Source organism: Heteronotia binoei, chromosome 15 (genome assembly GCF_032191835.1).
Source record: "Heteronotia binoei isolate CCM8104 ecotype False Entrance Well chromosome 15, APGP_CSIRO_Hbin_v1, whole genome shotgun sequence".
Lineage (NCBI taxonomy): Eukaryota > Metazoa > Chordata > Lepidosauria > Squamata > Gekkonidae > Heteronotia > Heteronotia binoei.
Window position 1 is genome coordinate 19,213,017 of NC_083237.1, and position 24,427 is coordinate 19,237,443.

The 24,427-nt window shown below is 42.2% G+C and overlaps 1 protein-coding gene across 2 annotated transcripts; it reads left to right on the top strand.

Annotated features, from left to right (window-relative positions):
• Positions 1–344: 344 nt before the first annotated feature.
• Positions 345–20,932, top strand: LOC132583843 (uncharacterized). Of its 2 annotated transcripts, XM_060255533.1 has the most exons (3): positions 345–454; positions 2,053–2,121; positions 5,624–7,174. In XM_060255533.1, exon 3 carries the CDS (start codon positions 5,635–5,637, stop codon positions 6,664–6,666), a length of 1,032 nt encoding a protein of 343 aa, XP_060111516.1. In that variant the 5' UTR covers positions 345–454; positions 2,053–2,121; positions 5,624–5,634; the 3' UTR covers positions 6,667–7,174. The 2 variants fall into 2 exon arrangements, with proteins under 2 accessions (XP_060111516.1, XP_060111517.1); XM_060255534.1 differs by lacking the exons at positions 2,053–2,121; positions 5,624–7,174 and adding an exon at positions 19,733–20,932 and having other exon boundaries at positions 352–454.
• The last annotated feature ends 3,495 nt before the right edge of the window (positions 20,933–24,427 follow it).

A 24,427-nucleotide genomic window follows, 5' to 3' on the forward strand; every position in this document is an offset into this window, starting at 1 on the left:
GGGAGGGGGGATTGAAATATATGGGTTAGTACAGGAAATTTATAACTAAGTTTTGTAACCATATGTTATCAATAAATTGTTAAAACAAAAAAAAAAGGAAGTGGAAAATCTACACCCCTGCTTCACACACCCAGGCAATAATTTGTTTTCAGATAATGTTTGCAGAGGCAGGCCACAGATTTCCAAGGAAGCAACTTGTTTAAATTTCTAATCCAGGAAGGTCAGATAAAATTCCTTTCTGCTGGTGGGTGAGGCAGGCACACTCATCGGGTGAGGGTCAGCACTGCCTAAAATGAGGAAACAATTCTCACCAATCAGTCAATGAGTTTCTGGGGCGGGTCTTAACACTCCAGAATATAAACTGGGAGAGGATGCAGGTACCAGAGTGGTCCAGTAGCAGAGTGTTCCCGACTGCCGGCGTTCTTCTCGTTGTTGTCAGCTCAAGATCTGTAGAGTAAGTACTAAATTATTCTAATCTGCTCCTTTCTGATTATTTCTGCATTCCATACTTTTGAAGCTGTTTGGTTTCTGTGACCTTCCCCCCCTCCCTTTTTTTGAATGGGAAGTGAAGGGGAAGTATTTTGACTAATTTTTTAAAAAAAATACAGTGTATGGTTGCCCACTGATTATGGGTGTAAAAACTGATTTTCAGGGCAATTTGATAGTCACAGATCAGCAGGCAATATTTTTAGTGGGGTGGAGAGAAGCATCATCACCTGTTAAGATCTACTGATCAATGAAGTTTTTAAAGGCACAGGCACAGATGCTGGCTGAAATGCTAACAGCTCCACTATATATGACTATAGCAAACAGAAAGAGATAGAAACAAAACAAAGTTTTAATCCGGTGGCATCTTTAAGATCAACGAAGTTTTATTCGAGGTATAAGCTTTTGTACATACACACACTTCTTCAGAGAGAGAGAGAGAGAGAGAGAGAACATTGCATTTTCCTTCAGTTGCCTTCTAGGCCTCTGCTTCTCAGGGTGACATAGATCCTGAACCAGAGCTCCCTGGCATCAGTGTGATCTCAAGCAGTAATGTTTGCTCAGGCACACATGACTGAAGAGCTGTAGCAATGTTACAGATGCCAATGCTGCCAAGGGGGAGGCTTTTGTAAAGTTGACCCAGGTCTTAGAGCCAGCAAATTCACTGCAAGTGTCGATTTATATTACTTGCCCCTCCTTTTACAATGTAGGAAATACAGATTGCAAAATAGTTGAGGGAAATCTCTAGTTTCACTGAAAAAGCTGAACTCGATTATCTTCTCTCTGAAACTGCAGCTCGGAAGCCACATGTGGCTCTTTCACGCCTATTGTGTGGCACTCAAAGCCCCCATTGCCCTGTCACCCAGCTTGGAGAAGGCATTTCTCTTTTTAAATCGCTTCTCCAAGCCAGCCAACTGATCCACACACTTTCACAGAAAGAGCCAGCTGGCAGTTTGGAGAATGCGTTTAAAATTGCTTTCTTTCTACCTCTCCTCCCTCCTTCCTCATCTATTTTCCTTCCTTCCTTCCCTCCCTCCCTCCAGCATCTGGCATTTATTCTGTTTGGCTCTTACATTAAGCAAATAGTTACAAATAAGAGGGACAAATTGCATAGGTGGTTACAGGAGAATGGAAGTAGAAAGGTATTATGTAAGGGGAAAAGGATAAATGGGTTTAATTTGTAATGCAACAGTGAATGTAAATGTATTAAATGCTGAGTAGAGATAGTGAAATGGGAATGTACATATGACATTTAAAACACTGCCTTCGATCTCTGTTTTAATAATGTATGATTTTTTTGTTTGGTAATGGTAAATGGGTTTGTGCACAATTTCAATAAACTATAAACATGATATTTAAAAAAAGATTCTGTTTGGTGTTTTTTAGGTCTCGGAAACTGTATTGTAATTAGATATTAATTTTAAATAGTTTTATCTGGTATGCCTTGATTTTTGTGTGTGTAAATGTGTTATATGTTTGGTCAAATGACCATAATATAGAATGACTGAGTGACTGGTTAGCAAATTAGTGTTCTCACTGAACTTGACTGCTTCTTCTCTTTTGCAGTTTGTAAAAAATCCAAAGACGAAAGAGAGATTTTACTTTCCCAAGACCAGTGAAAAGTCAAGGCTTCAGGTGAGTTGCTATGAGGGGTGAATTATTAGGGAAACTTCAGTAAATGGGAAACTGAGCACAAGGCAGGCTGAAGTCAGAAGATTCACATTTCAAAGATGGAAGGTGAAAGGACAGTGCTAAGAGTAGGGTGGCCAAACTTGCTTAACTTAAGAGCCACATAGAATAAGAACATAAGAGAAGCCATGTTGGATCAGGCCAATGGCCCATCCAGTCCAACACTCTGTATCACACAGTGGCCAATAATTTATATATATATATATATATATATATATACACACACACACACACACACTGTATTTTTCGGACGATTAGACGCACCGGAGGATAAGACGCACCCCCCTCCTGGGGGGCAATCCGCTGCCTTTTCCTCCGATCCAGCGCTTCCCCGGCCCTGCTTGCCTGGCTCCATCTTCTTCAGGCAAGCGTGGGATCGCTCCACGTGGCCCCAGCGCTTCGCAAGCACTGGCCGCGGAGGGGGCAGCGTGCTTCCTACTTCCCTGTGTTCCTGCCTTCAGTGTGATGTTTAAAGCAAACGCTGGGATCGGAGGGGGGAGGGAGCGATCCCAGCACTTGCTTTAGACATCACACTGAAGGCAGGCACACAGGGCAGTAGGAAGCACCTGCCCTCTCCGCAAACGCAGCGCTTTGCGAGCGCCGGCTGTGGAGAGGGCAGCGTGCTTCCTACTTCCCTGCGTTCCTGCCTTCAGCTGTGATGTTTAAAGCAAACGCTGGGATCGGAGGGGGGAGGGAGCGATCCCAGCACTTGCTTTAGACATCACAGCTGAAGGCAGGCACACAGGGAAGTAGGAAGCACGCTGCCCCCTCCGCGGCTGGCGCTTGCAAAGCGCTGGGGCCATGTGGAGTGATCCCACACTTGCCTGAAGAAGATGGAGCCAGGCAAGCAGGGCCGGGGAAGCGCTGGATCGGAGGAAGAGGCAGCGGATCGCCCCCTCGCCCCCCGAAGGTACGTACCTTTGGACCATAAGACGCACACAGTTTCCCCCCCACTTTTTGGGGGAGGAAAAGTGCGTCTTATGGTCCAAAAAATACGGTGTGTATATATATATATATATACACACACACACGCACGCACACACTGTGGCTAATAGCCACTGATGGACCTCTGCTCCATATTTTTATCTAACCCCCTCTTGAAGCTGGCTATGCCTGTAGCTGCCACCACCTCCTGTGGCAGTGAATTCCACATGTTAATCACCCTTTGGGTGAAGAAGTACCTCCTTTTATCCATTCTAACCCGACTGCTCAGCAATTTCATTGAATGCCCACGAGTTCTTGTATTGTGAGAAAGGGAGAAAAGTACTTCTTTCTCTACCTTCTCCATCCCAAGGATAGGGGCACCTTCTTTTGAGGCTCATAGAATTGGACCCCCTGGTCCAATCTTCTTGAAACTTGGGGGGTATTTTGGGGAGAGGCACTAGATGCTATACTGAAAATGTGGTGCCCTTACCCCAAAAAACAGCCCCCCCTGAGCCCCAGATACCCACGGATCAATTCTCCATGATTTTCTATGGGAATAAATCTCCATAGGGAATAATAGAGTTCTCAGCAGACATTTCCCTCCCCTCCCCACCGCTTTCTGATGACTCTGAAGCGGGGGGAGGGCCTCCAAATCGGGGGATCCCCTGCCCCCGCCTGGGGATTGGCAACCCTAATGCAGGGTGTTTTTACATTCAGTTTGATCCAGAGTTTTAGAGTCTTTAAATCGTCTGCCACTGTTCCGCTTTAATTATTTTCCTTTTACATTTAAGTGTTTCAATTTTTTTGGGGGGGGGTGCCTCTGATCAGAGGGTAGTCAGAATACCAGTGCTTAGTTAAATGTATACGATTGCTTGGAAATCGTGTCAACACTGCAAAAACAATACACATTTAAATTACTAGATGAGGCAAGCAATGACATGTAAACATTTCAAGTGCTGTCAGTTCTCATGCAAATTACTGCACCTTGTGGTGGCTTTTGGAGGAGTCTTTTAAAACGCATGAAAACTTCTACAATACAAGTTTGAAACGCCTATAGAGAACAGACCAGATCAAAACTAGATGCAAAACAGTTGTGAGAACGCTAGGTAATGTAAAAGGTGAGTTTCCAATGCGGTGATAGAGAGTCGCAAACTGTCAGTGTAAAAACACCCGCAGGCAGTCTCTGTTCAGTTCTGGGCGATGGTATAAGGGGAGAACAAGTTTGCACTTTCCACCCCATGTCATTTCCCCAACCCAAAACAGCCTAGGGAGCCACTGTTTAACACGCTGGAGAAATCTACGCAAAGACATTGGTACACATAAGCTCGCCTAATGAGCAAATAGTAGCTCTTCCTGCCGGTGGGAAATGGGACATAGGGTTTCATTCCCTTCTTTCCATCTGAAGCCTCCATTGGGAATCAAGTTCTAAGCATGGAACTCTCAGGACGCATCTGTTGACAAAGATGTGTGGCAGAATTCTCCAATCATGAGCAATTGGAAGTCTTTCCCTTCCAGGAGATTTGGATTAAAACATAAATTGAGATTCCTCCTCTCCTTGTCATCTTCCTTCCGGGGAAATATGACAAGAAGAAACATAAAGAGCGAAATGCAAGAGTCACGGGAGAAATGACAAGGTTAGGGTATTGGTAGAATTCACCCTCCTCACACTGTTAGGAGCCATCTCTTTTACTCAATTTTTGCAGAGAAAGATCAGATATTCTATCTTGCGGAGCTTTTCTTGTTGTTTAACATCACTAATACCAAGTCTGGTATGTGAAACTGGAATGATGTCTAAACACAGGATACAGTCATAATCAGTGTCCCCTCTAAGCTGAGTTAGTGTGAGCTAGCTCACAATTTTTTAGCCTCCAGCTCTCACTTTTTTGTCTCAGCTCAGGGGAAATGACCCTAGAGCAAACTAATTTATGCAGTAGCTCACAACTTTAATAACAGTAGTTCACAAAATAGAATTTTTGCTCACAAGACTCCACAGCTTAGAGGGAACACTGGTCATCATCCTTTTGAGATATTTCATAAAAACACAACCCTCCACAGTACACATTTAATACGCGTTTTAAATTCCAGTTTTCTGTTTCAGCCTGAAGTTGAGCCCTCTTTAGACCTTCTTATCAAAGGATATGAAGGAAGGTAGGCAGGGAGCAGAATTTTGTACACTGTTGCCACCCTTGAACTGGGTATATTCAGTGAGAGAGTGGAACAGAGTCTACATGCGTGTTTATGCACATGCACAAGTTTCTCTGCACCTGATCTGGAATTCAGGATTTTTGATCACACTGAAAGAGCCGTAGGCACATATATCTGTACACCTGTAAGTTCTGCAGTGTCCTGCAAGTGCAGAAAGCCCAGTTTACTTGTGATTGTCCATTTCACTGCCCCACTGATCGGAACAGGACAATTACTAATTTTCTTAACCTGTCGTGATCATGTTTTCCTGTAAACCAGAAAGGCACTTTTGCACACAATGATCTAATGATATATTCTTGCTATTCTTCTTGTTTCCTAGGATCAAACACTATGTCTCAAATAGTCCCCAAAAACAAAGCTCCAGGATCTGATTTCTGTGGCCAGAACACTTATAATTACATTGTCCGCTCCGACCTGGGTTGCTTCATGAGGTCAAGTGATTTCGTTGAGGGCAAAGACATAGGAGTGTTTCCCTTGCACACTTCTTGTCAGGGTGGAGCTCACTACTTAGCCCACGAGGATGACTCCTTCTACATCATCAACAGAGATAACTATCGCTGTGTCACTAACCTGGACAAGGGTGATGATGCTGTCGTGTACAACCTTCACCCCAACTGTCAAGGAGGGGATCATTACCTCTTTGCCTTTGGATACTTCTACATTATTTTCCAGGACAGAGGTGTTTACCGCAGAGTCTCGAATATGAATACAGATGAAAATGGGGATGAATATACCCTTTACACAAGTTGCAAGAATGGTGTTTATTACTGGGGTGTTAAGGATTACTGCTGCTTTGTAAAACAGCATGAAGCATCAGGTATTCAGTTCGTTAGGTGCGCTAGCTTCCTTGAAAACCCAGATACTGATATCTGTCGCTTCAATGAAAGTGTGGTCCCCTTTATCCCTGGAGGACTGGCCATTAATAAAGGACCAGCTTTTGGGAAATGGGAGGCAATCAAGATCATCCCCAATGACTCTGATGGTCCCAAAGTATGGGAAAACAAGATCATTAGGAAGGTGGGATATAACAGAATGAAGATGAACGGTGTGGAGCAGAACTGGAAAACAAGCATGGGCACCTCATATAAGCCAGGAGCCCTCGCTGAAGCCATTGCCAAGTACCAGTTCTCCCTCTCTGTCCAATATGGGGGGGTAGGTGTCCAGACCAAGCAGGAAGACTGGAGCAACATCACGGAGGTGGAAGAATTTTTTCATGTGACCCTGCAGCCCAAAAGCCAGATGTACATATGGCAATACCAGCTGGGCTTTGGCAATGAGCCTATCTTGTTTTGTCGTGACCTGATGTTTACCAGTGATTCCACTCCACCTACAACTGTCCCTCTGCCCCTTTCAAATAAGTAATAGAGGAAGTGCCGAAAGGTTTGCTCTCTGTTGGTTGCATTTAATACAATTTGGGCTGATAAATAATTAAGGTCTGTAGAAATCTCACAAGCTTTGGATACTTTAGCTGAGAGGTAAATAGAGGAAAACCGAGCTAAACATTAAGTTAGGCTATGATTATTTTAACCACTGTATAATTCTTGAGTGCTTCTCACTGTCCTGAGTTGCATGAAGCTCCAGAACCATCACTATTCAAGTCTGGTTTCCTTCAGATTAGAGGCTTCCCATTACTTCATGATATTTCTGGCATTTCTACCTATGCAGGAAGGCAAAGTGGTGTGTGTGATGAGGGTGGGCAGTCTGGTATCCTTTTACATCCTCTCAAGAGACCATTAAACATTCTGCACCTCCACACATGCCCTATTTTCCAAAACTTTGTCCTGGATTTGTACTCTACCTTCTGTAATCTTTAGTTTGTTACTGTGTCGATCAGCAAATAAAATTAAATCAAGCATGTCTGGAAAAGGAATATAGAATGGTCTATGCTTCATACTTATTCTTTTGAGAAATGTCAAAATGTAACGTTCTTTGCATAAATTTTCAAAGTATGAATGCCGTGTGGCTCCCTCACCCAAAGTTATTTGGGAGACATTGAGGTGTAGCTGGTTCAGCCCCATTGAGTATAGAAATAGAAATAAAAGGTGAACAGGTTAAAAGAATATGGAGATATAATAATATGATTATGTCTAAAGAAAAAGATAAAGAATCTATGGAAAATAAGTTAAAATTATATTTTACAGAAATTAGAGGGACAGTGGCCACGGATATTCTTTGGGATGCAGCTAAAGCAGTAATTAGGGGGCAATGCATAAAGAAGGAAAAGGAAATAAAAAAGAATGGTTTTCTAATAAGACAGGAAAAATACAAGAACTGGAAATGTTACAGAGATACCAAGCAAAAAAATTCGTCCAGATAGACAAAAATTAAGGAAATAAAGGAAATAAAAAAAGAATGGTTTTCTAATAAGACAGGAAAAATACAAGAACTGGAAATGTTAGAGATACCAAGCAAAAAAATTCGTCCAGATAGGCAAAAATTAATTAAAGAACTTAAGAGACAATTAGATTCTCTTGACTCTATGGCACTCTGGAAAAAACAAACTATGGTAAGGAATGAATTTCAGAGGATCACAATAAACTCAAATAGGAGATTGGCAAACTATTTGAAGGGTAGAAGGCATAAGCAAAGGGTGAAAAGTATAAGAACATATGTAAACACAACGCAGGACCTGAAGGAGATTAGAGAAGCCTTCCTGGATTTTTATAAAACTTTATATGCAAAAAAAGACATAGTTGAATTTGGGGAGCAAATAGGAATAAGTTTAAAAGATCAAGAAAAAGAAAATTTAGAGAAAGAAATCACAACCCAAGAAATAGTTGAGGTAATAAAGGGTTTAAACACTGGCAAATCTCCGGGATTAGATGGCTTTACAGCAGAATTCTACAAGGAAATGAAAGGAGTAATGATCCCGGAGCTGCAAATAGTGTTTAACACTATCCTAAAGGGAGGAAAGGCTCCCAATACTTGGAGGAAAGTGGAAATAACTTTAATAGTGAAACCTCAGAAAGATCCTCAAGAAGTTGGGTCATACAGACCAATAAGTTTATTAAATCAAGATTATAAATTTTTTGCCAAAATAATGGCAAATAGACTGCGAAACGTAATACCTCATATAATAAAAGAAGATCAGTATGGGTTTGTGAAAGGTACAAGTATAGCACACCCTATAGGAAATATATTAAATGTAATATGTCATAGTCAAGCTAAGAAACTATGACTACTTAAATTAGATGTATATAAAGCATTTGACACACTGTCTCACGAATTTTTGTGGTCCATAATGTCGAAATATGGAATCGGCCAGCCATTTATAAATACAATTCAGGAAATTTACAGAGAAGGCACAGCAGCTGTAAGAGTGAATAACGAACATACGGGACAATTTCCAATTTTAAGGGGAGTAAGGCAAGGTTGTCCTTATTTATAGCCTTATTTATAATGGCGATGGAACAACTGGCTGAAAGAATTAGGAATTCAGGTAGAATAGAAGGATGCAGAATGGGCAAGGAGGAAATGAAAATTAACTTATTTGCAGATGATATAATTATGATTATATCAAATCCCAAAGAGGGAATTAAGGAAACGAAAATATATTTGACGAGTTTGAAGCGATATCGGGATTAAGAATTAATATGGGGAAATCTGAAATAATGTATTATAATGTGAATCTGAAGGAAAGGAAGGAAATTAATAGGTTAACGAAAACAGGAATGGGTGTCAAGAAATTTAAATATTTGGGAATAGAAATTCATAAAAATATTAATAAGCTTGTGGGAAAAAAACTATTAAAAGGTATGGGAAAAGATAACAAGAGATATGAAGGGATAGAGGAGGAAAACCGTGAGTATAACTGCTAAAGTAAAAAGTGTTACAATGTTTTAGATACCAAAATTATTATATCTATTCCAAACAATACCATTAGAAATGGATAAACAAAAAATGAATAATTGGAACACAAAAATACAAGAATGGATTTTTGGTACTAAGAAATTTAGAATTGCAAAAAAAGTTAGTATATAATCATAACTCTGAACTAGGATGGGGAGTACCAGACATAATAAACTATTATGAAGCTTTTCAACTTAAAGCATTACTAGAAATAGAAAGAGAAGGGAATCAGAAATGGGTTAGGTTTGAAAATGAAGCTAACAAAGGGGTAGGGAAATTTGGTATTTTTATAAATAAATGGACTAAAGATCTTAAATTGGATACAGGACCAAGGAAAAGTACATTAATGATTTGGAGAAAGTGGCAGCCAAAATGGTTAAAACGAATATCTAGATGGTCACCTTTGGAAACTTTGGAAGAGGAAGGCATAGACTATAGATGGGGAGAACTACTTAAACAAAAAAGGATACAGTAGAGTACAGGACTTGTTATCTGCAAATAGTTTAAAACCATTTCAAGCTTTAGAGGAGGCAGTGGGTGCAAAATACTGGTTAAAAGCTGCAGGTTTATACACAAAAATTAAAAAGATAATTGAAAATAGTGACATAAATATAGAAGAACCAATAGAAGAGATTTATAAATTAATGGAAAAAAACAAGAGGATTGGCAGGTGTAATCTATAAGAAAATGACCTCAGATGAAGAAGGAATAATAGACCACCTCCAAAGAAAATGGAGTACAGAAACTCAAAAAACAGAACAAAAAGCAAAAAAATTAATGGAAGGAATTAAGAGAATAAAAATACATAAATTTAGGGAAATGGAGCTAAAATTTTATATCAAATGGTACAGAACCCCAGCCACATTAGCCAACATGTTTCTAGGATTAAGCCCAAACTGCTGGCACAGCAAAAAAATGAAAGGATGGTACACTCACATGTGGTGGGAATGTCATGAGGTCAAAATAGTATGGGAAAATATAGTAAGAATAATAAACAAGCTCTGTCAAGTAAAGCTGAATATAGATTTTGAATTGATGTCGATGAGCGTTATAGGTAATGAGATAATAGGGGAAAAGAACCAAGATCTATTAAAAGCGATGATATTAGCTGGTAAAGCAGTAATAGCAGTAGGGTGGAAAGATAAAAATAAATGGACAGAAAGAACCTGGCATAATTATTTGTTTGAATTTGTTCAGTCAGATATAATGGATATAACAAACCAGGATCTACCATGGGAAGATAGAACATCGAGGATTAAGGAAAAGTGGTCGCTTTACCTGAGTTGGATAAAAGAGGAACAGAAGGAAGACGTTCAGTGGGAGCTTCAAGCCCTATGCCCCTGGCTGAAAGAAGAAAGAAGTCTAGATCGAGGGGGGAGGGATGGGGGAGGAAAATTCATAACGGAACAATGAGACAATGGAAAATTGTACATTCTAATTAGTAAACAATAAAAAATTTTATATATATAAAAAGAGGTGTAGCTGGTTCAGGGAAGAAATTCCTACTGTAGTACTTTTTGTATATTGAGATTTCATTTCAGTCCAAGCCTGGGGCCCTGGGACAGCTGCTACTGGTCTGACAATACTGACCTTGAAGGACCAATGGTTTTGCTCAGTAGAAGACAGCTTCTGGCCTATTGGGGAGCATCTGGATGACCACAACCAAAGAATCCACACTAACTGAATGGAGGGCTATGAAGGAAGACACATAGGAATTTGCTTGTGTGTTTTTTGGGGGGTTGTACTATGAACAACATGATTTCTCTCTTACTCTAGATAAATGGAATGGTTCAGCTGGTCCAGAAGAACCAGGGCCTACTACATTGTAAAGCAGCAGAACCTAAACACATCTTAGAAAGACACCCCCCACCCCATTGCACTTTTCAGAAAATATATTAAGTAATGTAAAATAGTCAGCATTCTACAACCAGAATGCCAGCATGGCGTAGTGGTTAAGAGCAGCAGACTCTGATCTGGAGAACCGAGCTTTGTTCCTCACTCCTCCTCCACATGAAGCCTGTTGAGTGACCTTGGGCCAGTCATGGTTCTCTCAGAGCTCTCTCAGCCACACCCCGCTTTTGCCCAACAGATCTTCCGATTGGGGTTTGAAGATCTGCTTAGCTTCACAGATTTTTTTTTAAAGTTGCTTCAGCTACAGCTGCCACTGCAGCACAAGGAGCTTGAATGCATGACTAAGGGGGGATAGCTGTGCATATGCAAGAAAATGTTTTCAAACAATACGTTTGTGTTTAATGGAATCCTGTTGAAGCAGTTTCTCTGCCTGAAATATTGAAGAGTTACTAGTGGAGTTATGTATGACTTCTGTCCCATTTTGTGCTTGGCTCCGCCTCTTCAGGCAGCCATCTTGTCTCCTTTAAGCTAATTTCCCTTCAGATAGACAGTTGTGTTGGTCTGAAGCAGTAGAACAGAGTAGGAGTCGATTGCACCTTTAAGACCAACTTAGTTTTATTCAGCATGTAAGCTTTCGTGTGCATGCACACTTCTTCAGACGAGGAATTTCCCTCATTACTCTGGAGACTACCAATTTTAGTAACAATTGCATTGGGTTTAATATGGTCAATGCTTTTTTTTTTTTTGTAATAAAAAGGTGCCAGTGCTCAGAGAGCTAAAGCGCTCTTGGCCTGTGGCTCTTAGCCTGGGGGCTCTGTAAGGACCAGGAACCGAGATCCCTAATTTCCTTGTGCTCCCAATAAGGTAAGTTGACCCTCCAGAAGGGGAGCCACATAAACAAACAGGATTTAAAAGGGGACTGTATTTTTTTTTTAAAAAAAGCTATCATGAAGATAGAATGCCAGCAGGGGGGTGGGGGTTTTCCAGTGTTTTGCACTGAGTGTCACATGCATGACTATCTGCCCATAGGACAGAAATCTTGGGTGTGTGCTCGATGCAAGGAGCTCCTGGTCCTCAGGGAACGAGTTCGTACCCTTGAGGCTGAGGTGACTGACCTGGAGAAGCAGAGACAGTCAGTTAGGCACTCAGGGAAAACTCTTGTGGGCGTATTAGATGCGCCCCGCTCTGAACGTGGCAGCCCCGTTGCTGCCAGGGAGTATGAGGGTCGAGAGGGAACAAGGCACTGTGCTGAGGATAAAGGGAATGCGCCCTCAGAAGGGACCTCTTCTTCAGTTGGTGAGCAGGAATCCTTTTGTGCCAAGGAACCATCCCTGGGCAGGGAGAGAGGAGGGATCTTGGTAGTTGGTGATTCGATCCTTAGGCAAGTAGACAGCTGGGTGATAAAACCGCATACTGGCCGTATGGTGACTTGCCTGCCTGGTGAGAAGGTAGCGGACATTATGCGGGTTGTGGATTCTACCAACTTTCCCGGTATTGAAGTCAGACTGACTAGCCTATAATTTCCCAGATCTCCTCTGGAACCCTGGTCTTGTCAGCCATTGGATGAGTTCCCGCGGTGTCCACCACAAGTGAGCACTTCTCCTGCTTCACCTTGAGACCCACATTCTGGAAACGGAGGAGCACCTCTCGAAGGCGGCAGTAGAACTCATCCCACCTAAATTTCTGGGGAGCTTCTCCCTAGATTCCCATGGCCCCACCTCTATAAGTAGTGATAATGGAGGCCCCTTCCTTGATGTCACTGGATGCCAGTTCTTTTAAGGACCCTACAAAACGACGCCTGTTGGGGAGGAATACAAAATACAAGCTTATGCAGATGATGTTATATTGATTTTACAGAACCCATTGGAATCTATTGATGAAGTTTTAAAGGAGTTAAAAGAGTATGGTCAAGTGGCAGGCTTGAAAGTAAATAAGCAAAAATCTAAAATGTTAACAAAAAAATGACAGATTCGATGAGACAGTTAGTAGAAAAGGCTGGTTTTCAATGTGAAAAGAAGGTTAGGTATTTGGGAATACATTTAACTAATAAATGTAGTGCTATTTATGAAAATAACTATTTGAGACTGTTAAAGGAGATAGAAATAACTTTTAAAAAGTGGGGTAACCTGCAGTTGTCATTTATGGGTCATATTGCAGTAGTAAAAATGGTTATTCTCCCAAAACTTATGTTTCTATTTCAGACTATAAATATAGTGTTAAGGAAAGATTTTTTTGCAAGATTAAACAAAATATGTTTTTTATACGGCAGGGCAGGAAACCCAGGATAAAAAGTAAAATTTTGTGGGACAAAAAGGAAAATGGGGGACTGGGCCTGCCAGACTGGGAAACATATTATATGGCTAATGCTTTGGTTTGGTTAAGTGAATGGGTGAGATTGGAGAACAAAAGAATCTTAGCAATAGAAGGACATGATCTCAAAGCAGGATGGCATGCGAATATGTGGTATATTAGCAAAGGGCATAAATATTTTAGTAATCATTTGGTATGTAAGTCATTGTTGGATTGCTGGGAAAAAGTAAAAAAGAAAATATATACCGTATTTTTCGCACCATAAGACGCACTTTTTCCCCCCCCAAAAAGGGGGGGAAGTGTGTGCGTCTTATGGAGCGAAGGTACCGCACGTACTTTCCTCCGGGGGGGGGGGGCGATCCGCTGCCTCCGTCCCGGCGCTTCCCCGCGCCTGCCTGCCTGGCTCCAGCTCTGACGCTTACAGCAAGCGCCAGGATCGCTCCCTTCGCGAGCGCTGGCTGTGGAGGGGGTGGCATGCTTTCTCCCTGCCTGCGTGCCTGGCTTGGAGACAAGTGGCGAGATCACTCCCTCCACCTCCATCGCAAACCCAGCACTTTGCAGGGAGCGATCTCGCTGCTTGTCTCCCAGCCAGGCACACAGGCAGGGAGAAAGCACGCCGCCCCCTCCACAGCCGGCGCTCGCGAAGCGCTGGGTTTGCAGAGGGGGCGGGTGCTTCCTCTGTCCCTGTCTGCCTGGCTTCAGCTGATGCTTACAGCAAGCACCAGGATCACTCCCTCCGCCCTCTGATCCCAGCGCTTGCTTTAAGCATCAGCTGAAGATGATACTTTAAAAACGGCTGAGAAGTTAGGGAACCAAGGCATAAAAATGGATTGGTGGCTAACAATGCAGATTAATGCAAAATTTAACAAAGACAAGCTAATTGGTTTTAATAAAGCAAACTTTGATTTTGACAAATTGTTAATGAGTAAGGAGGCTAAACTAATAAAAAAGTTTTATAATTATCTTATGCAACGGAAACTGGAAGATGAGACGGTGAAAGAAGTAATGATAAAATGGTCACAAAATCTGGGAAAAAATATATACTTAGAGCAATGGGCACAATTATGGCAAATTAACTGTAAGATCACGAAGGCGGTAAATTTTAAAGAAAATCTATTTAAGATGTTTCATAGGTGGTACATCACACCAGTTCAGTTAGCTAAAATATATCCAGGATTATCACCAAATTGTTGGAAATGTGGTGAAAAAACTGGCACATTCATTTATGGTGGACATGCAAAAGGGCAAAAAAATATTGGATCAAAGTCTTTGAATTCCTTCAAGGAATGTTGAAAACGGTAATTCAGTTGAAGCCTGAAATTGTACTACTAAATCTGGTTAAGAAAGACGTGGTTAAGGAAGATGTTCATTTGATAATACATGTTCTCACTGCCGCGAGAATGTTATATGCAAAATATTGGAGATTAGACAAAACTCCAAATATGGAAGAATTAATAGATAAGGTTTTACAAGCTGCAGAAGCAGATATACTCACGGCAATAGTTAATGGGAAATAAAAAAAAATGGCAAATCAAAGATGGGAGAAGTTATATGATTGGATACAAAATAGAGTCAAAGATGAGAAAAGCAAGTAAAGGGTTAAAAGTTGTAAGAAATGACTAATAGAGGATGAATATAAGAAAAAGGAATGGATGGATTGTAAGAATATTAAGCATTGTAGGAACTTAGGAAACAATCTACCTTTGCTCTCTGTTTTAATAATTTTGTGGATGTCGTATTTTATTGTTTTTGTTTATTTATTTGTAACTGGATTATGAAACAGGAAACAATAACAGGATGTATGGCATACAGATGTAACGTAATGTATTTGAAGAATTTATAATCAATAAATTATTTTTTTTCCTCAAAGAAAAAAAAAAGAGATATGCACATTTTGTCCCTGGATTGCTTTCCTGAAGAGCAAGGAATACATGATGTCGAGTTATACAATTAATAATAAAAAAAAAAGACAACGCCTGTGGCCCAGCCCCGCCTCAGGGAAACTGGAATGTCTATGCCCCTGTTTCATATCATATAGAGTAGACCCAAACATGCCCAGGCAATAGCTTGTGTTCAGATCAGCTCTGCAGTGGTAGACTGCTGATTTCCAAGGAAGCCATTTGTTTACATTTCTAAGCCAGGAAGGCCGGATAAATGCCTTAAGAATTCCTTTCTGCTGGCAGGTAAGGCAGACACACTCACTTAGTAAAGGGTCAGCAGTTCAGCACTGAGCTGTTATTTCAGTGGTTTTCTTTCTAAAATGAGGAGACAATTCTCACAAATCAGTCAATAAGTTTCTGGGGTGGGTCTTGACACTTTGCTCTACTTAGGCTTCCCAACCCCCCCGCCCTGGCGGGGGACTCCAGAATTTATAGCCTCCTCCCCCGCTCTTCAAAAGTCCAGAAGCGGGAGGGGGGGAGGGGAACGGCTCCAATTTCATGCCACTCTCCTGGAGAGAGCCTGCCTGATTCCCTGCACCCACCGAAGGCTCGGCACTGGAGTCCAGTCATCACCCAGGCATGCTAAGAAAGAGCCTAAAAAGAAGGGAAGGGAGGGGGGGGGGGTGTCTGTCCTGTCCTGTTAGTAAGGAAGATTTGTAGAGCCTGCGCGATTTGTAGATCTCATTGCTCAAACGGTGGTTGGTGTGTAAATAAACATTCCTTCCAGGCACCGAGAGAGGGGAGATCTAGCAAACATTTTCTCCTCACACAAACCTGCCCTGTGCCTTCACTACAGAACAGAAAGGCATGAGGTGTTCTTGATGAGATTTTGAATGATGCATGAACTGATAAACTGCCTTGCCCTCAACCTGTCAGCAGCAACTTCTGCAGAACTTTGCAGTAGAATACTTATTGAGAACTTTTGGGGTTGCTTTGCTTTTAAGACGAAAAGCCTCTCTTCCAGAACAGGAATTGCAGTGGGTGGGTGTACAGGCAAGGAGTAATCTTCTGACGCTGTTTTGCTCTGCTACTAAGGTGCTTTCTACAATGATTTAAGGTATTGGTTTAGAGTGCTTAAGTTTTCGTTTTATGTGCTTTTCAGCCGGGCTGGGCTAAGCGCAGTTCCAGCCTTGTGTTCTTGTGGAGACTGTTTATTTTTTCATTGTCTTATCTGATTTATTGCCTCCTCTGCTTTTATTGCCTTTGGCTACCCCATGTTCAGCTTAACTTTAGTATATGCTGGCCCGGGTGTCTGGAACATTCTGAAGAAATTTGTCTTAATTTTTAAAACCTTGCTAAAACTTTGAACCCAGTGGCACCTTTAAGACCAACAAAGTTTAATTCAAGGTATATTTTTTCATGTGCAAGCATACTTATTCAACTCATTTCCAGATTACAGAAGTCATTTTCACTTGAGAAAATGGGTGTTAAACTAACCTATTTTTATTTGCTAGCATTGTTTAGCTGAGTTAATTATCTTGCTCTCCTTCCCCCCCCCTTAAGATATAGCAGGTTTTTTTTTTTTATCACAACAAACACACCAAACAAACCAATCCTATAACAACTGGGGGGAGGGATTTTCCAGGTAAAGATCAGATAGTTTGACAGGAATTGTATTTTTTGTGAAAAAGAAGCATTATAGTTTATTGCATTATGAATATGTTGGTTCTAGATGACATTTAAACATATTTTTGAGCAATGTTTCCTCTAAGCTGAGTTAGTGTGAGCTAGTTCAGTTTTTAGTCTCCAGCTCACACATTTTTGTCTTAGCTCAGGAAAAATGGCCCCACATGAAACTAATTTATGCAGGAGCTCATGACTTCAATGCCAGTAGCTCACAAAGTAGATTTTTTGCTCACATGACCCCACAGCTTAGAGGGAACATTGCTTCTGAGTCTCAGGTGTTCTAAATGCAGTACTGCAGATATTGCTTTGATATTGTGTTCTTTTCTAATCCCACTAAATGGAAAGACGAATAACTGATACTTGAAAGTATTTCCTGGAATTATGGCATATCTCCAGATTACAAAGTCAATTTCTACTGGAGAAAATGGATGCTTTGGAGGGTGGCCTTTGGGAGCATTGTAATCCCCTGAGTTCTGTGTCCTCCCCAGGCTCCACCTCCAAGTCTCCAGGAATACCCCAACCTGGAGCTGGCAACCCTACTCCTGCCTCTGGTCAGTGACAGGTCCTGGCAACCCTAGAGCTATTCTATTACATGATGGTAACCAGAGCTGCTTATTAGGATTTTTGGTAGGGGTGATGTATGCAAACCTCCACTCCCAATTGCTAGACATAGAGGAGGACATAATATGCTCTAGTGTGCATATAAGAATTTTCTCTGGTGTGAATTATCTTAAGCTTCCAAATTGCCAAGTTCCTGAAGCATAAAGAGCTACAAATTCTTTTTTTGTGGCAAAGGGAATGCAACTGAGAAATACCTGACCACAGAATTACCAGAGGTATGATAGAGCTACTTAGCCTTGTAATTGTGTTTGACCTGAGAAGACAGCAGTAACTAAGTCTTACTAGGTTGGGAATGGCTTCCACTGTTTAAGGGGGAAGCCCATATCTGTTTTGAATTAAGTGACATTATTTAGCAAGCTTTCATCCAAATTTGTCAATTAGAATCTTATCATTTGAATTGAGTCTAGCACTAAAGTCTCTCTCCCCCCCCACCCTTTAGAATCAGGTGTGCTGGAGTATCTAATAAAAGTTCTTCAATAAAAAATTCAGATTAATTACAGCACCTTGCTATATCTGATTATTTTTGCTGGGGAGGGATATATACATTTAGTATTAGAAGAGACCCCATTTTGAAGTGTAGGAGGATAGCCATTGTCCATGGGTTTGAATTTTTTAGATGGACACATTCAATTTAAGTGATGTAGAAATTAGGATTCCTAAACCCCCGTGAAGGGTTTTAGAGGTGGGGTTTGATGCAGTGTGCTGGAAGTGATATAGAGGAGTGAAGCTCAGGAAGTGACATCACTTGACCTTTGACTTGGAAGTGATGTCACTTCCTTGCTCCTGGCTCCACCCCCAAAGTCTCCTGGCTCCACCCCCAAAGTCCCCAGATATTTCTTAAATTGGACTTGGCAACCCTAGCTCTACTAACCTGTAGCTGGGGTAAATTCAGAGTAGCCCTCCTTTGCTGGGAGGAGAGAGAAAACAGCTCCCAAGGTCACCATGATGACTTTCAATTAAACAAGTGCTGGGATTTCTGTACTCAGAACTAAATTAGAGATGCAGGCAGTCTGTTCCTTTCTAGGCCACGGCATAAGGGGAGAACAAGCTTAAGCCTTTTCCCCATGTCATTTCCCCAACCCAAAACAGTCTGCGGAACCACTGTTCAACCCATTGGAGAAATTTACACTAAGACATTGGTACACATAAGCCTGCCTGATATACAAACAGTAGCTCCCTCGACTAGTTCTAGTTGTGGGTAATGGGAGGCAGAGGATTAATTAGCTTCTTTCCATGTGCCACAGTCCCCATTTGAAGTGGCTGGGCCTCCTTTGGGAATCAAGTTCTAAGCATGGAACAACCATCTGTTCTGTTGCCAGTCCACCTGGAGGACATGCAGTGGAATTCTCCTGTCATGAGTAAACAGTAGTCTTTCCCTTCCAGGAGACTTGGATCACAATATAAATCACAATTCCTCCTGTCCTTGCCATTTACCTTCCAAAGAAATGTTACAATAAACATGGAGACTGAAATGCAGGAGTCAAGGGAGAAATGACAGGCTTAGGGTATTTGCAATTACTCAAGGGTTAAGAGGCCATTAGCAATTTTATTAGAACTTTGCAGAGAAAGATTTTCTATCTGGCTGAGCTTTTATTGTTGCTGTTTAACACTGCTTATACCAAGTCTGATATGTGAAATTGGAATGTTATGGCCATACCCCATGGTTAGAGTCATAATAATCCCTTTGAGATATTACATAAAAAATACAATCCTCCAGAGTGCATATTCAATACACATTTTAAATTTTGGTTTTCTGTTTCAATCTGAAGTTGAGCCCTCTTTAGACCTTCTTATCTAAGGATATGAAGATAGGTACAAAGGGAGCAGGATTTTGTACACTGTCACCACTCCTGAACCGGACATATCGGATGAGAGAGTGGAACAGAGTCTGCATGTAGGTTTATGCACATGCACAGGTTTCTCTCCACTTGAGCAGAGGAATTCAGGATTTTTGATCAAACAGGCACGTATATTTGTGCACCTGTGGGTTCTGCACACCCACAGAGTCCTGAGATCACAGAAATGCTTCCCTGTGGTTGGCCATTTCATTGCCCTGCTGGCAGGAACACAACCATTAACTTTGCCATTAAGGGATGATTGTTTTCAGTACATGCACAAGGAATTTTCTTAACCTGTTGTGATCGTGTTTTCCTGTAAAGCAGGAAGAGCACTTGATTCTTTTTGTACACCATTTTGATATAATTAGATATATCATTATTCTTGTCTCCTAGGATTAAACACAATGTCTCAAATAGTCCCCAAAAGCAAAGCTCCAGGAGCCGATTTCTGCGGAGTGGATAAATACTATTACATTGTCCGCTCTGACCTGGGCTGCTACATGAGGGCAAACAATTTCAACCACGGCTATGACCTGGAAGTGTTTAGCTTGCATACTTCTTGTTGGGGTGGGGATCACTACTTAGCCTATGAGGATGGCTCCTTCTACATCATCAAAGGAAACAAGTACCGCTGTGTCTCTAACATGACCACGGATAATAATGCTGTCGTCGTGTACAGCCTTCACCCCAGCTGTCAAGGAGGGGATCACTACTTCTCTGCCTTTGGACACTTCTACATTATTTTCCAAGGCAGAGGTGTTTACCACAGGGTCACTAATTTGAATACAGATAATAATGCAGTTGAATATACTCTTCATCCAGATTGCCAGAATGGCCTTTATTACTGGGGTATTAAGGATTATTACTACTTTGTAAAACCACACTATGAATGGGGGATCCGATACTATAAGTGCACTGACTTCCATCAAAACCTAGGTGCTGTAACCTATTCCTTCCATGGGAGTGTGGTCCCCTTTATCCCTGGAGGGCTGGCCATTAATGAAGGTCCAGCTTTTGGGAGATGGGAAGCGATCAAGACCATCTTCAATGACACCAACAGTCCCATTGTATGGAGCAAGATCACTAAGAAGGTGGGATACAAGAAGAAGAAGATGGACAGTGTGGAGCAGAACTGGGAAATGAGTGCCTTCTATGAGCCAGGAGCCCTTGCTGAAGCCATTGCCAAGTTCCAGTTCTCCCTCCCTGCTGAATATGGCGGGGAAGCTGTCCAAACCCAGCAGGAAAACTGGAGTGAAGCCACGGAGGTGGAGGAATCTGTTAATGTGACCCTGCAGCCCAGAAGCCAGATGTATGTATGGCAATACCAGCTGGGCTTTGGCAGTGATCCTGTCTTGTTTTGCCGTGCCCTGATGTTTACCAATGAGACCACCCCACCCACAATTGTCCCTCTGCTACCTTCGAATAAGTGATGGAGGAAGGTCAGGAGTGCCAAAAGGTTTGCTCTCTGTTGATTGCATTTAATAAAATTTGAGCTGAGAAATAATTAGGATCTGAAAAAAAATCATGCAAACTTTGGATACTTTAGCTGATAGAGAAAACCAAGCCAACATTAAATTAGGGCTTGATTATTTTGACTGTTGTATAATTCTTGAGCGTCTTACTGTCCTGCTTAATATGAAGCTCCAGAACCAGCGCCACTCAATTCTGGTTTCCTTCCGATTAGAGCAGGGGTGTCAAACTCATTTGTTAGAGGGCCGATGTGACACGAATGGGATTTGGTGGGGCCGGGCCATGTGTGTCATAAAATGTAATACCAGGGAGTGGAGACATAAGCTTTATAAAGGACACAGACAAATACAAATATATTATTTTTTAACTTAAAATACAAACATGCTTAAAACTCTCACGATCTTTTGTTTACAATTAAAAGGTGGAGGAATAGTGGGATTGGGCAATGCAATAATAAAACATCAAGAAAAAGCAAAAAGATCACAGCAGAAACTAAAAATGTAAAATGCTCTGAATCTGGGAAAACAATGAAATGGCATTGCAAGCTTCTTCCCGTCTCCAGGGCCTACTCAGATTGGCAACAGCTCTCCAGTGCAATATCCCTCTTCGGCTGTGGGTTCCCATGTTAGAGTACTCACTAGGTCAGGTCCATTCAACAGAGACAAGCTGGCTCAAAGCATCAACTCTTTATTTGCAAGGACACAACTCCAGGAAGTATGAGCTTCAGTGGGCTATAGGAATGCTGAAAGTGAAACTAATCTCCACTCCACTGAAACTCATTGCAGAACAAAGTTACAAGGAAAACATGGAATGGATTTTCCATTAAGATCTCTGGGCCCTATCGATCTGGGCACAGAGACCCTAATGGAAAATCCATTCCACTTTTTCCTTGCAGCTTTGCTTCCTGCTGCAGCTGGCAAAGACAAGGCAACAAGAGCAGGGAACTTTGGCACCCTCAGAACATCAAAGTGTGAGGATGGGGGTGGGAAGAAAAGAGCCTTGCAGGCCTGATTAAAGCACTGGGTGGGCCAGTTCTGGCCCACAGGCCGGACATATGACACCCTTAGATTAGAGTCTTAGCATTACTTCATGATATTTCCTATAGTTACACATATGCAAGAAGGCAAAGTGGTGTGATGTGGGTGGGCAGTCCGGTATCCTTCTATATTTTGATGTTATAAATCTAGATAGATAAATGTTCTCCCCCTCCACACATGTCCTATTTACCAAAACTTTGCCCTGGGTTTGTTCTCTACTTTCTGTAATCTTTAATTTGTTACTGTGTTGATCAGCAAATAAAATTAAATCAAGTATGTTTGGAAAAGGAACATATGGTGGTTTATACTTCATACTTTTTCTTTCAAGAAACCCTGTCAAAATGTATGCTCCTTTATATGTAAATTTTCAAAGCAAGAATGTCTTGAGGTTCCCTAACCCAAAGCTACTCGGGAGACATTGAGGTGTGGCTGGTTCAGTGTAGAAATTCTGACTGTAGTACTTTTTGTATGTTGAGATTTCAGTTCAGTCCAAGCCTGAGGCCCTCAGACACCCACTGCTGGTCTGAGTAATCAATACAGACCATGAAGGACCAATGGCCTTGGTCAGTAGAAGGCAGCTTCTGGCCTATTGAGGATTGATTTTAAAATATCAAGAAGACAACCAAAGAATCCACACTAGCTGTGTGGACAGCTATGAAGGAAGACACATAGGAATATGTGTGTGTGGGGGGGTATATTTATTTATTTATTTTATTTACTTGCCCTTCCCGCAGAACAAGCTCAGGGCGGGTTACATCATAGAAACAGTCAACAGTAAAAACAGTAAAAGACCAATTTAAAATAAATAAAATCTAAAATTACAAAGACTAAGATGGCAGATTTCGCCTCACAGACATGACCTATTGTCCAGGTCTAGCAGATCTTGTAGCGCTGGGATGGAATGAGGCTGGGGTGGGGTGGGGGAGGTAATAAGTGACGCCCACTGCCTCAGCTGAAAGCCTGGCGAAAGAGCTCTGTTTTACAGGCCCTGCGGAATTGAAGCAGAACCTGCAGGGCCCGGATCTGCAGGGGGACTGCAAACAACATAATTTTTCTCTCTCTCTTGGGAAATGGAACGGCTCGGCTGGTCTAGAAGAACCAGGGCCTAGTACACTGTAAAGCAGCAAAGCCTGAACACATCTCAGAAGGACACATACCCTCCCCCCCCCCGCCTCCGTTGCACTCTCTAGAAAATATATTAAGTAATGTAGATAGGGTTGCCAATCCCCAGGTGGGGGCAGGGGATCCCCCGGTTTGGAGACCCTCCCCCCGCTTCAGGGTCATCAGAAAGCGGGGGGAGGGGAGAGAAATGTCTGCTGGGAACTCTATTATTCCATATGGAGATTTATTCCCATAGAAAATCATGGAGAATTGATCCGCGGGTATCTGGGGATCTGGGGGGGCTGTTTTTTGGGGTAGAGGCACCAAATTTTCATTATAGCATCTAGTGCCTCTCCCCAAAATACCCCCCAAGTTTCAAAAAGATTGGACCAGGGGGTCCAATTCTATGAGCCCCAAAAGAAGGTGCCCCTATCCTTCATTATTTCCTATGAAAGGAAGGCATTGAAAAGGTGTGCTGTTCCTTTAAATGTGATGGCCAGAACTCCCTTTGGAGTTCATTTATGCTTGTCACACCCTTGCTCCTGGCTCCGCCCCTAATGTCTCCTGGCTCCACCCCCAAAGTCCCCAGATATTTCTTGAATTGGACTTGGCAACCCTAAATGTAGAATAGTCAGCATTCTTTAACCAGAATGCCAGCATGATGTAGTGGTTAAGAGCAGCAAACTCTAATCTGGAGAATCAAGCTTGGTTCCTCGCTCCTCCTCCACACAAAGCCTACTGGGTGACCTTGGGCTAGTCACACTTCTCTCAGAACTTTCTCATCCCCCCCTCATCTCACAAGGTGCTCACTGTGGCAAGAGGAAGGGAAGGCAATTGTAAACTATTTTGAGACTCCACAGAGTACAGAAAAGTCAGTATAAAAACCAACTCACCTTCTCTTCATACCATTATATTGCTAGGTCAGTTTCCAGTTTCAAACACACACACGTTAGGGTTGCCAATCCCCAGGTGGGGGCAGGGGATCCTCTGGTTTGGCGCCCCCCCCCCCCCCCCGCTTTAGGATCTTCAGAAAGTGGGGGGAGGGGAGGGAAATGTCTGCTGGGAACTCTTATTATTCTCTATGGAGATTTATTCCTATAGAAAATAATGGAGAATTGATCCGCGGGTATCTGGGGCTCTGGGGGGGGGCTGTTGTTTGGGGTAGAGGCACCAAATTTTCAGTACAGCATCTAGTGCCTCTTCCCAAAATACCCCCCAAGTTTCAAAAAGATTGGACCAGGGGGTCCAATTCTATGAGCCCCAAAAGAAGGTGCCCCTATCCTTCATTATTTCCTATGGAAGGAAAGCATTGAAAAGGTGTGCCGTCCCTTTAAATGTGAGGGCCAGAACTCCCTTTGGAGTTCAATTATGCTTGTCACACCCTTGCTCCTGGCTCCACCCCTAATGTCTCCTGGCTCCACCCCAAAGTCTCCTGGCTCCACCCCCGAAGTCCCCAGATATTTCTTAAATTGGACTTGGC

What these genes read in the sequence shown, in the direction of transcription:
- LOC132583843 (XM_060255533.1), top strand. Translation starts at nt 5,635, where the DNA reads ATGTCTCAAATAGTCCCCAAAAACAAAGCTCCAGGATCTGATTTCTGT.